At 35.3% G+C, this 17,666-nt stretch overlaps 1 protein-coding gene across 2 annotated transcripts in view; it reads right to left on the reverse strand.

The window, feature by feature from the left end:
- Positions 1-17,666, reverse strand: part of FMN1 (formin 1) — a 133,765-nt gene that overhangs the window by 44,479 nt on the left and 71,620 nt on the right. For both annotated transcript variants that reach the window (XM_030484360.2, XM_030484359.2), the window contains 4 exons: positions 14,595-14,724; positions 12,993-13,139; positions 8,025-8,084; positions 5,820-5,940 (listed from right to left, as the gene is read on the reverse strand). In XM_030484360.2, coding sequence (XP_030340220.1) covers positions 5,820-5,940; positions 8,025-8,084; positions 12,993-13,139; positions 14,595-14,724 — 458 coding nt within the window. The remainder of the gene's footprint in view (positions 1-5,819; positions 5,941-8,024; positions 8,085-12,992; positions 13,140-14,594; positions 14,725-17,666) is intronic.

Consider the following 17,666-nt stretch of genomic DNA (forward strand, 5'->3'; position numbering starts at 1 on the left):
TATACTAAAACTCTAGTCCATAAAACATTTTATCTAAGGCCATATTATGTATGAACAAAATATATAATTCCATCTGAATAAATAATAACACATTCAATTAATTTCTCCATCTCTGCTTACACAGAAATCCAACAAAAGCTGAAAATGTCTCAATTTATTAACCGAAAACATCAATTAATCTCTAGAGCAAAAATGGTTTATAGTTAATTAGTGGACACGGTTGCAAAAATCGTTAACTGAGTTTGAGGACTCTGATGGGAACCCACACATTTAACAATTTTAAATTACCTTCTTGTAAATAATAGTGATTAAACTTTTGTGCTTTTGTATATTTTCCAATTGGTAAATATATTCCCTTATAATTCTTTACAAAAACAAATGTTGTTCAGTATTTTAAATCTGGAAAATCAGAGAGTTGCAGTCTTAAATGAGCACAAACTGATTATTTTTATTTTTTGTTGCCTCTTCCTTGTCTCTAAAGGAATCCCAGCCATGTCAGCCAGTAAGTCAGCTTCATCGGGGGAACAACTTAAATCCCTTTATGCAAACGGATGTAGCAGGGGGAATAAACAAAAGGAGTTCGAGACGTGTGCATGCCCGTAGGGCTATGATCTTATAGGCACCATAGAGACATGGTGGGATTGGCTCCTATGACTGGTGTGCTGCAATGGAAGGAAGGGGAACTAGCAGATGAAGTGGCTAAGCTGCTATTCATAGTTGAGAAGTTGTGGCAGTGCAGTGAAGTTAACACTGACTGGAAAAGGGGAAACATAACCCCCAGTATCCAGTACCTAAAAGGGGCCTACCACAAAGCCAAATGGAGACTTTTTACAAGGGCATGTAGTGATAGGACAAGATGGAATGGTTTTAAACCAAAAGAGGGTAGATTTAGATTAGACCTTTACTGTGAGGGTGGTAAGACACTGTAACAGGTTGCCCAGAGAAGTTGTGGATGCCCCATCCCTAGAAGTGTTCAAGGCCAGGCTGGACAGGGCTTGGAGCAACTTGGTCTAGTGGAAGGTGCCCCTGCTCATGGCAGGGGGGTTGGAACTAGATAATCATTCCAATCCAAACCATTCTGTGATTCTATTGTTCTATTCACAGTGTCTATGGCTGCAAGAATCAAGAATGATTGGCCCTTTTCAATTTCCATCCATTTCTCATTTGTAAATTCTCTTCCATTCTTGTCTTACTTATGTAACATTTATCCACTTTGGAATACAACGTGATAAAGAGCTCCCTGAAGAGGCACTGAATGAGAGCAATGTAGATGCAGCAGTTTAGACTGCTCTAGTTAGCTAAGCGGAGCAGTCAGCCATACTGACACAGTATTAATTAGCAATGATGTTGGTATCTGTTTTTATGAAATCTATGTTTCTATGATAAAGAATATGTATATATGAATATATATACACACATATTCATTTGTGGAAAATAATACATGTGGTCATGCCATTCAAGAATGAAAATAAAATAAAGCACTTGAACAGGCAGAGGAAGCCAAGTATGTTCAATCTTGGCTGAAGGAAGCTAGTGACAAGAAAGCCAACTGAGGAGCTAGTTTTTCGTTTCAACTATCTTATGAATAGCTACATAGAAGATGGAGCCTTCTTAGAAATGCATATCTAAAGAAAAAGGAGCAATAGTTACAAGCTGCAGCACAGGAAATTCTCCTATGGGATAACGAAAAATATTCAGTGATTCAGCATTGGAACAGGTACCCAGAGAGGTGTTGGAATTTCCATCCTTAGATTCAAAACTGAGCTGGCTGAGGCCCTGTACAACCTGATCTAAATATGAAGTTAGTCCTGCTCAAATGCTTTGGACCACAGAACTTCCAGAGGTACCTTCCAATCAATCAACCAACCTGCATTTCTCTATAATTTTAAGATGCTTATAATGCTGCCATATAAAAAACAATGTGAAAACAGCCAATGTAACATTGTCATTTCTCACTTTTTCAAGCATAGTTTTACTTACTTCCGTTTTAATCTTTTTGTAAGGATTATACAGTTTTACAAGATTGGGTTGACATAAGCTTAAGTTTTGATGAAGTTACGCTACTTATATATGGAAAAGTTGAGGGTAACATATGCAAGATACAGATCTGTCAACTGGTTAAGAGGCACCCAATTTAAAACCATGTCTCCTGGAATACTGATATCAAACTGATTATTATAGGTTGCAGATCTATGAAGTCTTGTCCCTATTTTAGAATAAATTATTTCCTTTCAGTCATGTTTATGTGTGTGTAAACACCTACATATATATTCATACACACTCAGTTAAGTTAGTAAATATTTTAAACATATATATAGTACTGAAAAAATATTAGTATGAAAATGGCGACTAATATCTCTATTAACGGCCATGAATGAAGGTGAAAGCAAAAGGTATGTGGATATTCAGTGGGATCAAAATGTTACAATCCCATAGGAAATTTAATTAATTATGAGAAGTGAAGGTGTGACTCTTCAAAGCATTCAGAGTGGACCTATGTTGGTTTCCATTTTTAAACATTCAATATGTATCTTTGCTCTTTCAGTTATTAAGGTCAAGAATACAAAAAAGTTATAATGAACATTACAGTACATCATAGAATCATAGAGTCAAAGGAACCTAATATTGCCTTTAACTAATGAAACAGCATTTTAAAATTGTATGAACTGTATTGCCAAGAAGAGCAATGAGTGTGACAGATGGAATCAATCAACAGTGTAACTAATTTTGAATAATTAAGATTGTTCAACAGAGATGAATAAAAGGTTCATGGTAAAACTTATACAAGTCAATCATACTGAGGCTTTCTTTCTAAAAATCTTCTTACAATTACACATTTCAAACATTCTGTGCTTATTCCAGAATACCTACCAACTGGCACTGGCCAGACTAGAAGGGAAATCATGCTTGGTCATAGGGAAAGGAAAAAGTGGAAAACATTGCCCTAGACAAGGAATAGGATATTTTACAATTTTAAAATATTGATGGAAAGCAAAACCCTTTTTTTCCATAAAGATTAACTAGAAAGCTAAAACCTGTTAAATCAATAAATGTATCTGCTTATTCTACTATGTAATATTTGAAAACCTTGGAAATACACTGACTATACAGACCTGGAGTGAAAACCTGAGCTTACAGAAAACATTCATTTTTCCTGTGACCTTAAAGTGGAACCAGATTTCACTCTAAAACTTTCATCTCACTATTTAATATTGCATTCTTTTGCACTTCTTTCCCCTTAAAAGTCTATATTAAAAGCATATTTTTGTTTATAATTCTTTTTAACTTAAAAATGCTCATTATTACAGAGTTTGCTCTGGAATATATGTTAAAAACCTCTCGGATTAAGGTTTTCCAAAAATTTGATTGAATTTTTGAGCCAAACTTTAGTTTAATCCCTTTAGACTAAAGTTAGTCTGTCCCTTTAAACTCCAATCTGAAAGACTTCAAAATAGCAAATTGTATGGAACTCAATCTGTTTACCTGAAAAGGATGAAAGGGTTTGTGCTCCATCTAGATTTGAACTTTTGGTTCCACAGTGTCTATGTATTTCAAACCAGAGGTTTACACCATTAAGACATGCCACTCATGATAACTCAATCTTTTCTATGTTAATATCCATGATAGAAAGATAAATGAATGCCTTGATAAACTAGTAAAAATTATTTTTAAATACTAAATGACAACTATTATGAAAAATGTCTATCAAAATTGCCACTTCAGGCACAAGAGGTGATATTTATTTTTTAAAAAAAATTATTCTGGAGAAATCTCAGAAAAAAAAAGTGACCTCACTAACAGGAACTTTATTTTGTTCCCTAATGGCACACAAGAAAAACCCTCTTTCATTTATTACCTTTGTCTCATCCCACTCACAAGGTAACCTGTTTAAGACTACCTTAGTCAACCAAACTGTGAAATAAATCCAATGTACCCTATAACACAGGCAGCCCCAGTTAATATTGTTCAAATTATTTACATTTGAAGGGCCACGCCTGTCTGGATAGCTGGGCCTGACGCTTCTCTGGACTTAGTTTCTGCTACTCACATCTGTTTCAGCTTTAGACTTTCACTGGTACTCTGCCAGCAGCCACAACTTTTTAATGGCTACAATAAACTACAGAGACTCATCAAATCTTTGCTGTACGTGTTAAAATTATAACCTCTTCAATTAAAATTTTGATTTAAAAATAAACTGTAGCATTATCTGAAGAAAAAATTTGAAAGCCAATGTTTGAAAGAGATACAACATTTTTATATGAGAGATTGTTTCTTTGTTTAAATACAAGAGAAACTAATCACAGGAATGCTTGTTAGAGTTCTGCTGCATATTTCTGAGTGATAAAACACCAACCTCTGAAAATATTTCCACAACCTTTTTTGTTTCAAACCTTTGCTGTCATTAGCTGTATATGTTAATTAGTTTGGCTGGGTTTCAGATAGATCTTTACAAAGAATTATTATGAAAACAACCTCAACATGACTTTTCTAGATTTTCTATAAATAACTAAGAATATTTGTTTTAGAAATTAGAAATTAGTGATTGTAAGAAAGCTGCAGTTTTTATTTTATGACTTAAAGTGTTTAGCTCTTCCTACTTGCTGTCCGTGTCTTTGCAGTGTAGAACAAATATGATGTGAATATCACAGCCTCAATGTAGATCTTGCAAGACTAAGATGCATGACAGCAAGACTACATTCTGAAAAAGTACAAGATCAAACACAGATCATGTTTCTGCACAAACTGGCCCAAAAGAGGGCAGGCCAAGGGGTTTACAGGGCCAAGCGATGAGAGGAGATAGAGCACTTACTTATGCCCGGGTCAAACAAACAACAACTGATACTTTCCTACCACTGTTAACCTTTGAAATTATCCTAAAGAGGGCAGTGACCTAATCCAGCAATTTCTAACTGTAAGGAAAAATTATTTTGTAATGGCTTTCACTGCCTAATATATTGAAAAGAATTAAAAATAATAACCTTGTTAAACTCTGATTCTAAAAGAACTCTTTCATTTTGATGCAGAGACTTAAACATAAATGGAGAAGTTTTTACAGGCTTTTATGCAGATTCTCTCACTAAACTCCGTTTTCCACACAAAACTGCTTCAGTATAAGTAGCAACTTTTCCTTAAGGAAAAAGACAGGCTTAAAATACTCAGTCATCATTTGCTGGATTTATTTTAAAAAGTCACATGAAGCATGAAATAAAAATGAAACTGCTTGGAATACTTAGAGAGCAACCCTTCCTACTTTATTTTCACTCAGTACCTTGATTGATAGATGAGTTGGGTTTCTGAGCCCCTCTTTATAATAAATATTTTTAAATGTTTATTTTATGTCCCAGGGTGAAAATATTTTGAACTGGAGCTTTATATTTGCCTTTGCTGTGCCTTGGCAAGCTGTGTTTTATTTCTACATTAACAGTATTCAACTTTTTCTTGTAGCTGTTAAATTGTTGTTATACAAGTACTGAAGAAAGTATTTATATTATGGAACTAACAGATATCCACAGTTAAACATACAGTTCTGGAGAAGCCAGAGGAAAATTCACATATAACTAAAGAAAATTCAGAAAGATTTCTTTAGGGGCCTTTTGATTGTAAAAGGGAAAATTACTTTTCAGCATCTTTACTTACATTTTTATTAAGTTGTAAGTTTGATTTTTTTTTCTAATTTATGTGAGCAATTTGTGCCACAGTGTAAAAACTCTAAATGAATCAACACTATAAACCTAATTAGCAATAAGAAAACCTCATAAAGGTCACATTTTAAATGGCACTTTGTTGTTAGCAGAAAAAATGTGAAAGTTCCCAGTTACCTTCTAGATCTCTCTTCAGTTTCCTTAAGTCTTTTATTAGGTCTTCAAATTTAACTTGGGAGGCCTGGAAAAAATCCTGTGGTTCTGGTAAAGGAAAAATACTCTTGTCTGTTCCTGCCTCCTAAACAAACAAACAAACAAAAAGGCCACTATGAAAGTTGAATGCATTTGCAGTGAAATAAATTACTTTTTTTTAAACATCTATGAAACTCTATTATAAAACTACAAAATAAAATATTTAAAATAATTAATGCTAAAACAACATATATACCATTCAAGATGAAATCCTGACCATTCTGAGTGTTGAAAATTCCTTTTCGATGTTGTAAAGCAAACTTTACTCAATTTAAACTATGAAACAACATTGAGCTCACAATTCACAATGATGAATTTCTGTTCATTTTCTATCAATAGAGGTTTAGATAAAGGATTAGAAGTTTCTTAAAAACAGATAACATGAATGCCTATTTTAATGCAACAAGTGATCTTATGCCAAAAGTTTGTGGTTTCATTCTCTCCCGATTCATTAAATATATACGCACTTTATAAGCATAAATTGAAAACAATATTAATATATTGCCTGAAGTATTTTATACAGTTAAAAATATACAGTTGAAGGTTTAGGCAGCTAAATAAATTCCATGGGTTAATGTCTGTATGGAATTCCTAAGTATACACCTTATTTTTAGCACAGTAAGAGAAACAAATCAGAAGTAAAATAAAACAAAATAAAAAACCTTACAAGGTTCAAAGCAATATCGCCAGTGGAAATTTAACAAGTATATAGATGATATTAATATAACATTGCTGTATATAAGCATATACTAGTGAGTTTAAAATACTACCTGTGCACGGATTTAATTTAATAAACGTAACAAATTCTCATAGGTTGGAAAACTAATTGTTTTGTGACCATGGAAAAAATAATTTTAATATTATAAAGATATGGACATTCAGGGGGGGAAAAAGTAGAACTGACGACATTTACACAGTGTCCATTTCCTCCCAAGGAAGATAAACTGCTTTGTTTTAAAAAATTCCATGAAGTAAAACTACGTTGTAGTAGAAAGTTTGCAGAAATATTAAATATTTAAATCAATGAATTAGAAAGCATTAGCTCCAGCATACATATGCCAATACCCCCAAAACTAAGAACATTAAAGGTTAGATAAAGTTGCTTTTGTTATGAGGCTTTTTACAAGGCAGTTACTTTAGCTGAAGTAATGACATTTTATTTCCCTGCTCCAAAAAAAAAAAAAAAAAGAGAAAAGGATCAAAAAACCAACTATAGATCTACATATCTGCTAGCTTGCTACTTTTTTATCTCCTGTACAGCTCAGCCCCAGGAGTTCTTCCACAGGCTTCTGACATACAGACCCTACAGCATCAGAAATCATAGAATCACAGAACGGTTTGGGTTGGAATGGGACCTTTAAAGATCATCTAGTCCACCCCCCTGCCACGGGCAGAGAAAAGTCTTCACAAAAAAAAAAGGAAAAAAACAACAACAAAAAAGGAAAAAAATTATTTGTATTCAACTAGGCACAGGGCTGTTAAAAATTACAGTAGTCTTCGATTCAAAGATTATGTAAAGGTTCAAAAATAAGCAATTACATACTTACAATCAATTAACAGTGACATTTTCAATTAAAAGACAATAGTTCAAATTCTCCACTTAAAAACTTTGGCTACTGCTGATATCTATCAAAAAGCCTCATAAATGTAACTAACTCACTCAAAGCAGCAGCCACACCTCTTCCCACATTTTCAACCCCTAACTTCATCCCCATCAGCTGACTCATCTATCTTAGGATACCAACCTGCCCAAGTATTCTGTCATGAGAAGAGAAATAATGCTTCTGTCTTCCATTATCATCACATCAGAACAAGATTTACAACATTAGAGTAACCAGGATGTAAGAAGACAGGACTGGAGATTGCCTGCCCAGTCTGCTGCAGTCACAGGTAACAATGGCAGCCAGTTCAATCATTACTATAAAATTTTCCAAAGCCTTATCATAAAACCTATAGCAAATGTCAGACCTACTGAGGTCCACATCCATTATATGAAAGCAAAAGAAATGGATTTTATTTTTCCATCAGTGCTGCTATGTTCAGATTTTTAAAAAGCTAATGTAAACCCTTTTACAATATCTTAAAGAAACCTAATTTTGGAGAGACCAATACAGCAAATGAATCTTTTACCTTATCACAATGGCGTAGGTAATATATGACGACATAATCCACAAGATTAATACCATTATCCTAGGAAAAAATAAATGTATTATTAAAAATGTGTGTTATTAACACTGCTCAAGTGAGTGAAAATTTACTCAATTTGAAAATAAATATATTATTATTATTGTTATTTTATATTGCCATGAGAAATAGGACTCACAATATCATCAGCCCTAGCATTACTGACCAAAAAAATCAATCTTTCATAACACAAGAAAGCACAGATTGTACCAGCACAGGACCTAGAGCTTCTTTTGGTTCTAAGAAAACATCCACCGGGAGAAGCTGTCCTCACATCTTTTTTTAATAATACAAGGCATTACTGAATAATAATATTAACTTGATTAAAAGTATTACTTAATAATATTATTCTTTAATATAATATTAACTAAATATTACAGCCACCTCAGATGTATTCAGATGAACTGAATTTCTTGAGTTCTCTAGTCTCAATTCATCTACAATGAGGATCTGAAAGAGGCATAAATATTTTTCATATTTTACTCCAAATATAAAACCAGACATCATGTACCTAACAAGTACATATCTCATGCCCTTGTGCCTTCTAAATATGAATTTTAATACTCACTTTGTGGAATCATAATTTCCATGGTCCTGCATGCAACACAACATCATTTTATTTTGTTATGTCATTGGGTCAGCATAGGCCAGATGAACTAAAGGGAAATTGCAAAACTGCAACTTACGTGTTGCAGGGTACTGTTCAGCAATGTAAAAGAATCATAATATAGGGAATTATGTCTGGAATGTCTTTGAAGTTTTTTGAAATACTTTGAAGTATTTTCATATTGTATATTAGAAGATATCAGGACAAACATTTGTATGTGAACAATGTCTGACTTCCTGTAAGGAGCTGCTTCGCCTATATTGGAGCCTGCAGCACATTATATTTTATTAATGTCATACAACAGCAAAATTCTTAACTAAGCAAGTCATCACTGTCATACAGACAAAGCCACTCTGTTTGTATAACAGTTTTGGAAGACATTGTTGCAGGTCATGCAACAAAAAGGAACTGAGGTGACTCAGGAAGTGGTAAATGCTCCATCCCTGGCAGTGTTCAAGGCCAGGTTGGACAGAACCTTGGGTGACATGGTCTAGGGTGAGGCGTCCCTGCCCATGGCAGGAGGGTTGGAGACAGATGATCTTAAGGTCCTTTCCAACCTTAACTATTCTATGATTCTATGATTCTATGATTCTATGAATATTTAATCACCCTTTAGAGTGAAATACATCTGTTGCTAAACTACCAAACCTATTCATTTGGTTTAAAGTATATTCGCATAAGACAAAACACAGAGATTTTGAAGTGGTGAGCTACATGTTTTAAAAAAAAAAAACTGTATCAACTAACTTTCTAGGCTCATGTGACAACAAATGACTTTCCTGCCTGACCAATTTGGTGGCCTTCTATGATGGAGCCACGGAACTGATGGACAGCGGCAGAGCAGTTGACGTCATCTACCTGGACTTGTGCAAAGCATTCGACACTGTCCCACATGACATCCTTGTCTCTAAATTGGAGAGACATCAATTTGATAGATGGACCACTCGGTGGATAAAAAACTGGCTCGATGGCCGCACACAAAGAGTTGTGGTAAATGGCTCGATGTCCAGTTGGAAACCTGTAATGAGTGGTGTCCCTCAGGGATCGGTGTTGGGACCGGTCCTGCTCAACATCTTTGTCGGTGACATGGACAGTGGGATTGAGTGCACCCTCAGCAAGTTTGCCGACGACACCAAGCTGTGTGGTTCGGTTGATATGCTGGAGGGAAGGGATGCCATCCAGAGGGACCTTGACACGCTTGTGAGGTGGGCCGATGCCAACCTTATGAAGTTTAACCAGGCCAAGTGCAAGGTCCTACACCTGGGTCGGGGCAATCCCAGGCACTGCTACAGGCTGGGCAGAGAAGAGATTCAGAGCAGCCCTGCAGAAAAGGACTTGGGGGTGTTGGTTGACGAGAAGCTTAACATGAGCCGGCAGTGTGCGCTTGCAGCCCAGAAAGCCAACCGCATCCTGGGCTGCATCAAAAGTAGTGTGACCAGCAGGTCGAAGGAGGTGATCCTGCCCCTCTACTCTGCTCTTGTGAGACCCCACTTGGACTACTGTGTACAGTTCTGGTGTCCTCAACATAAAAAGAACATGGAGCTGTTGGAGCGAGTCCAGAGGAGGGCCACGAGGATGATAAGAGGGCTGGAGCACCTCCCATATGAAGACAGGCTGAGAGAGTTGGGGCTGTTCAGCCTGGAGAAGAGAAGGCTGCGTGGTGACCTCATAGCAGCCTTCCAGTATCTGAAGGGGGTCTACAAGGATGCTGGGGAGGGACTCTTCCTTAGGGACTGTAGTGGTAGGACAAGGGGTAATGGGTTCAAACTTAAACAGAGGAAGTTTAGATTAGATATAAGGAAGAAGTTCTTTACAGTGAGGGTGGTGAAGCACTGGAATGGGTTGCCCAGGGAGGTTGTGGATGCTCCATCCCTGGCGGTGTTCAAGGCCAGGTTGGACAGAGCCTTGAGCCACGTGGTTTAGGGCAAGGTGTCCCTGTCCATGGCAGGGGGGTTGGAACTAGATGATCTTAAGGTCCTTTCCAACCCTTACGATTCTATGATTCTATGATTCTATGTGAAGTAAGAGATATTTAAAATTGATACTTTACCTTGGCTCCTGGAATTCAGCTTACCTAGATACAATACTCTTGCTGGCAATTCCCAAAAAAGGGAATAATGGAACACAGGAAGGATACTTTAGTGTTCAACTATACAAGACCCTGCATCCTTCTTCCTGCAAATATGGTCTACCAATTAATTCTGAGGTTTCATGTCTGCCTGTAGCAGTTGGCCCCTTTAATTTTTTATGCATTTTGGAGACTAGTGTAAACGAATAATATATTTATTTTGGCTACCAGGGAATTGTAAATACTGTATTTTTATAGCTTGTTTTGCTAAGGAAGAAGTCTTATGCAATTATATTGTACATCTGTCACTCCTTTTCATAATTCATAATTTTGGAACATGCTGGCTAAATTCAGACAAATTGGAAAGTCCCAGAGATGATTAAATTCTTACAAGTTTATGGTTAGATAGAAGAGCAAGACTAAAATTAGCACTTCTATTGAGAAAAGCCACACAAAGCTCAGTAGTTTTACATTTTTCTTTATGGCAGCTGGCCAACCAATGAACACCTGAATACTAGGAAACTTGGCTTGGTTCTAATTTAGCTGCAGCTTGTACTGAGTCTTGTCCGTGGAGTGGGACTGGAAGAAAAGTGGTCTGAATTAGTAAGAATTAGAATCATAGGATCATAGAATAATTTAGGATGGAAAAGACCCTTAAGATTATCAAGTCCTAATTGTAAAACTAACACCGACAAATCCACCACTAAACCATGTCCCTAAGTTCCACCTCTTTTAAATACCTCCAGGGATGGTCACTCAACCACTTCCCTGGGCAGCCTGTTCCAATGCTCGACAATCCTTTCAGTGAAGAATCTTTTTCCTAATATCCAATCTAATCCTCTTGTGCTATCACTTGCTACTTTGGAAAAAGAGATCGACAGCCCCCACGCTTCAGCTTATGTTCAGGTAGTTACAGAGTGTGTGCTAAGGCCTCCCCTGAGCCTCCTTTTCTCCAAGCTAAACAACCCCAGTTGCCCCTCCTTGTAAGACTTATTCTCTAGACCCTTCACCAGTTTCCTTGCTCTTTGGACATGCTCCAGCACCTCAATGTCTTTAGGAAACATAGGACTCATAGAACTTTCATTAATACAGTTGCTAACTGGACAATTCATTAAATATGTTTTTACACATTATTAATGTTGGCATTCACAAATAAAATAAAAAGCTCCCTAGACATTGCCTGTCACACAAACACATTCTTACATACATGAAGCATAACTGGGAATAAAAGCTCCCTAGACATTGCCTGTCACACAAACACATTCTTACATACATGAAGCATAACTGGGAACAAAAGCTCCCTAGACATTGCCTGTCACACAAACACATTCTTACATACATGAAGCATAACTGGGAACAAAAGCTTAATATCTACATTTCTTATAATTCAAGACAGCACTTCATTGCTGTTTCATGTATCCATGTAGTGTCTAGGTATGCTCTGGCATACCTAGTACTTCCATTGCCTACATTATCTAACACCTCCTCCTCTGCCCTACTGAAATAAGGAACAAAGCAATTTCACCTCAAAAGGTTTCCAGAGTTTGTTTGAGACTAACTTTGATCCTAGCATGACTAATCAAAAATGTGCTAGTTCTCAATTTTTGACAAAATAATTAACTGCCATCTATGAGTATTTTCTTGTGTATGCCATTCAGAATTCATGCCCTACATCCATTTAACTGCCAATTAAAAAAAAAAAAAAAGACTGAAAATATCTTGCTGGGTCTGACATGCCTCTTTGAAGAGGATTAAAATCCTGTATATTATAAATTTATATGCCTTAAGTATAATTCCGCAGTGTATATGTTAGACTGAACCTTCACCGATACTTTGCTTTTAAACCTGATTTTTAAAATATTTTTACTCACATAGATCTACCTTAAGAGCAAGAAAAAAGAATGCGGACACTTACTGGAGAAGACTTCAGCAGTCTGTGCTCTCTCACTTCTCTCTATCCTACTGTAATTATATCCCTACTAGTAAGAGAGACACATAGAAGTCCTCACATAAGACAATTATCCTAGTAGTACTGAGTAGGAGAAATTGCAGATTATGGAAATAAGCACATGTGCAGGAGAAATTGAAAAGTTGGGAGAGAAAAATCAAGAAAATGGTACAAAGTGCCTTGTTCCTTCAAGCAAGAATGGTAAAAAATAAGAAAATACTAACTTTTGACAGATGATGGAACAAAATATCACTTGAGAAAAATTATCTTTAATTAAAAATTAGTACTTACTCTGCTTTTGACATCCTTTAGTTTGGGGAGTATTTCCAACCCAAATCCATCAGCTTGACCTCGGGTCCTATTCCCGCCATTCATATAATTTCCAAAAGCCAGAATCAAACCTAAAATTTCCTTCACACTTGTCATGTTCAGCAAAGCCTGGAAAGAGGATAATAGTCTGTAACTTCTATTGGCACAAAAATTCTAATCACTAATATAACAAAAAGCTTATTTTATTTTATTTATGCTAGAAGTTTTGTTTCTTGCGTTTTCATTCCAGTAGGGAAAGAAAGCTAAAACTAGAACAAGAGTCAAACATTTAAGAGGAACATTTATTAGACTGTATCTGCCTAAGATACTATCTTTAACTTAATCCATATGAAGCAAATTATATGGCATCATATACTATGGAGATGACAAAAAAAGATGCATCAAAGATTACTAAGCATTCTTAGTAGCCTTTAAAAATCTTACTGATGAGGTAGTTTATCATGAGTTTGCATGACGCACAGTCAAATGGAGATGTGCTATTTTTGCTGCCACTAGGTTAGACTCAGACTGTCATAGTCAGTCTGCTTCTCCTTGGTCTTGGTGCTCTGGAAACTCACATGTCTGGATCCACGCTTAATGCAGACATACCAGGAGTAAGGACTAAGTTACTGTGCCTCAAAATGGAAAAGAAATCTAGAAACACATTGGATAACTAATAAATTATTTTACTTTACATATAAAGACATCTATCTTGCCAATTGAGAACCTGAGGCCATTGGCCTAATTCTTAAATATGTAGCCTTATAGTACACCTTATACTACACACTAGATAAATCAGTTGTAGTGTGAGCTCCTCACAAGTAAACTCAGAGCAATTCCACTTCCCCGACCTCATACAAAACTGAATCCTTATTTATGTCTCCTTTGGAAAAAAAACACTAAGTAACTATTTTCATTAGAGTATGCAAAGAAATCCAAAGAGGCAGAACATGGGCACTTTGTGAAGGCAAACCGCAAAAGCTATATCTCTAAATTTGAAAAAAAAAAAAAAAAAAGGTCCGGATGCTATTCTTTAGGTCACTATTTAATTTCTCCTTTAACTCTTAACTCATTCTACTTTTCATGTTTTATTTGTTAGAATTTAAAAATCCTGTCTTTAATCATTCATAGTATAGAAATCTTAGGTAAAGCTTTGTCAGGTACTAAAAAATCTGCAATATTAGGGCTAACAGATACCAGTGGAAACTAATAAGCTAATAAACGTGATAGGCATCTACTGTGGATGGCATCAACAGTGATGTGCAAAATAAAGTAAGTTTACAAGGCTCTGTACTAAGCTAGTCTGATATTCAATTTCTATTTTATGGAGATTATCTATCACTCCACTTAATGTGCAAAGTAATAAAAATCTTCCATTCAAATAAAAATCAGTTTTCCTATGCAGAGCATAGGGCGTCACATACAACTCACCTTCCTTCTTTCCTCTTCCTTTTGTTCTTATAAGCTGCTAAGAAATTTAATATATTATTTTCCTGAATAGCCAATAATCAGGCTTAAGGTTCACCACTTATGGTAAAAAAGGAAGCATATTTCTGTTTTTATTTAGCTTTCATTAGGACTCACCTTGGAAACACGAGTTATGATATCAACTTTTCGGTGCACTGATGTTATCCCTTCAGAGAAAACTGACTGGAAGATAATACACTGAGCTCGTTCTGTGAAGTTGGGGATCTGAGATAACTCATATAAAAATCTGTGGGAAAAAGAAAAGTATAAATGAATCTTTATATTTCTTTTCTGTGGGGTACAATAATGGATCAAAGCTGTAGTATAATGAAATATACATGCAATCTTTCCTTCTTCGAATCAAATGTAACAGAATTTATAATTGTTACATTCTTTATGCTCAATGTGCTAAGAAATCCTATTAATATCAAGAAAAAGGCAAAACATTAATCATTATCACATGAATCCATTAATCCACTATTACAGCTGCATAATAATAAATAGAAGAGACATAAACCTAGATCACAGGTTAAAAAGGAAAAAAAAAAAAAGGAAAAGAAAAGAAAAGAGCTAGAGAAACACTATTTATTTAATGTTTTCACTCATGTGTTTTTGCTTCTTTTAAAAATGTGCCCAGCAATAAGGAACTCAATATATTCCTACAACATTATTTCATAATATAAAATGTCTGCCAAGAAATTTCTTCTGATGCTCAGCAAATTTTACTAATTTGCACCACACTTCCAATTATATAGCAGCATGTTTTATGGTGATGCACCTAGCCGTATATTTAGCTCTATAATACTTGCAGATTATATCTCTCTTCAGTCACTGTTCAGCATAGTTACTAACTCTTTATTTGCTCTTTATCTGTCCTCATAAACACACTTTACTTGTGAGTCTACTCCAGCCTTCTTCCTTTAACTCTTTCGTAAATAAAACCAAATAGAAGCATATTCAACAACTGTAGTTCGGATACGACAAAATGAAAGCATCTCAAAGGCATGAGTAATTCTGCCCTTTTCTCTTCTTCAGTTTAAAATGTAAGAGCTTGGCTAAATAATAAAAGAAGCTTTAGCATTTCTTATAATACAGAGTTTGCATGATTTGCTTTGTGGGTTTTGAGTCTAGGATTTCAGAGATACACATGCTTTCTTGAAATCCAGAAACAAGCTGTCTTTTGTTCCAGTATCACTTTAGAACATTCTTCTAACCTCATGTTTACAGATATCCCTAGATACCCCTTAATGCAATGCCATAAAGATCTTTCTACACCATGGGAAATTCTGGGAACCATTATTAGCTTGCATTTTTAATTAATTTATTTTAATTATTTAAGCCAATACATCTGATTTCTCAAAATTATTTCTTTTTCATAATAGATAATATCACTAGCTTCAAATCTGCTTTATAAATTTCTCATGCATGCAATGCTTTGCTGAATGCATAATGGCTGTCTAAATTACCAGCAAAATCCACCTGTGGCTGGTGTGAAATACTATGTTTAAATTGGAATATATATATTTTTTTTCCCTTCTTTTTCTTTCTTGCCTGATGAAAATAATCTATTGTGAGAGAAGGATTGGGGAGGCCCAGCTTGGCTCTTACATTTACGCAGTGGGGAAAAAAAGAAATGCCAAGCTGGTATTAATAAAAATGCTTCCTATTGAGAATGAATGGTATTGCCAGGAAAAAAAAAGAAAAAGAGGATACTTTGCACTTTGTGTAAGAGAAACAAAAGAAAGAAAAACCCAAATTGTTTCACTGAAGTTCTAACGTACATACATTTTAAAAGTTTAAATTTAAAAAACCAAATGACAGATATTCTTCCCTTCCTTTGAAAAGACAACTATTTCCTACACTGCTGGTCATTGGAATACAACATAATTGTGCCAAGACTTAGAAGAGCATCAGCATAAAAAGAAAATGTCTCCAGATTTTGGAATTCAAAGTATTCAGTGTAAATATCCAGACAGAACACTTATAACTGAAATCCATCACAGAAAGGAATCTTAGTGATTACAAATGTAGTTACGAAACACAAAATCATGGTGTGAATCTGTGGTTATCACAGATAAACCACCAATTCAGGTGGAGAGAAACCACCAATTTTTTTTGAGAGAAAAAAAATATTCTAATTCAGCCATTTTTGCAATTTTAATCTGAGAAAAGTATTATTTTGACTTAAAATAAGGATGACTGTGACCCAGCTTTTTGACGTGGTTCTCATTGTTACACTTCTTATGGCCTAAAGTAAACAGAGAATTTGCTGTTCATCTCTGTGAAGTCCATTCTACTCCTCTCCTGTAGAAACTGTAATAAAAAAAAGGCATTTACTTGAGAACTCTTTTATCCTACCAGAATCCTGTAGTAAAGGACTTAAGAGTACTTTCAAGCCAGTCATATTACCATGTCGCTAGTGTAACAGAACATTCTTCCAGAAGATAGTCAAGGAAGGCTTATTCTCTGGAGGTAAACTATTTATCAGTTCACATTTATCCACATTTGAAGAATATAACATCTTTTTTCTTTTTTTTTTGGGAAAAGGTGTATCTGATCCTTCAAGCTTCTAAGTAAGCCACTAGAATTTCAACTGAAGTCAAAGGAAAGCAGTCTTCAAAGAAAGCAAATGGCATTACTTGGACAGCAATTACCATAGCTAATTACTGAATTCAAACATATACATATAATACACACAAACCAGGAAAGCTCAATACCATATTTTGCTGCTACTTCTTTCCTTTGCATTTCTTTCACAGCAGAGAGGACTTCAGAGAGTTTATATTACAACTAAAAGGGTCTTCCTGGAAACTAGCTAAAGCATCTGTATCCTGCTAGCAATCCCCAAAATTGTGGTCAATTGTGCATATAAATGTTTATCATGATAATGAATATTAGCATTTTAACAACTATTATCATAAAGCACAATTTAGGGGGGTATTGTCATGTTGCTGTCATAATTACAGTTTTTGCCAACAATAGCAAATTAAACATGCCAGTGAAACAAATCAAAATCACATGTGCAGGAGAGCATCAGTGATACCAATAAATCTTTCTACTTGTAATCCAAGCATTTAAAAATGGCAAATGTTTCCTTTAGACTTCAGTGAATTCATGTCAATGAATTCATTACATGACTGCCTATTGCTAGTATTTCCAGCCATTTGATAAATGGTTTAGTTTGCCTTT

This window comes from Strigops habroptila, chromosome 4 (genome assembly GCF_004027225.2).
Source record: "Strigops habroptila isolate Jane chromosome 4, bStrHab1.2.pri, whole genome shotgun sequence".
NCBI lineage: Eukaryota > Metazoa > Chordata > Aves > Psittaciformes > Psittacidae > Strigops > Strigops habroptila.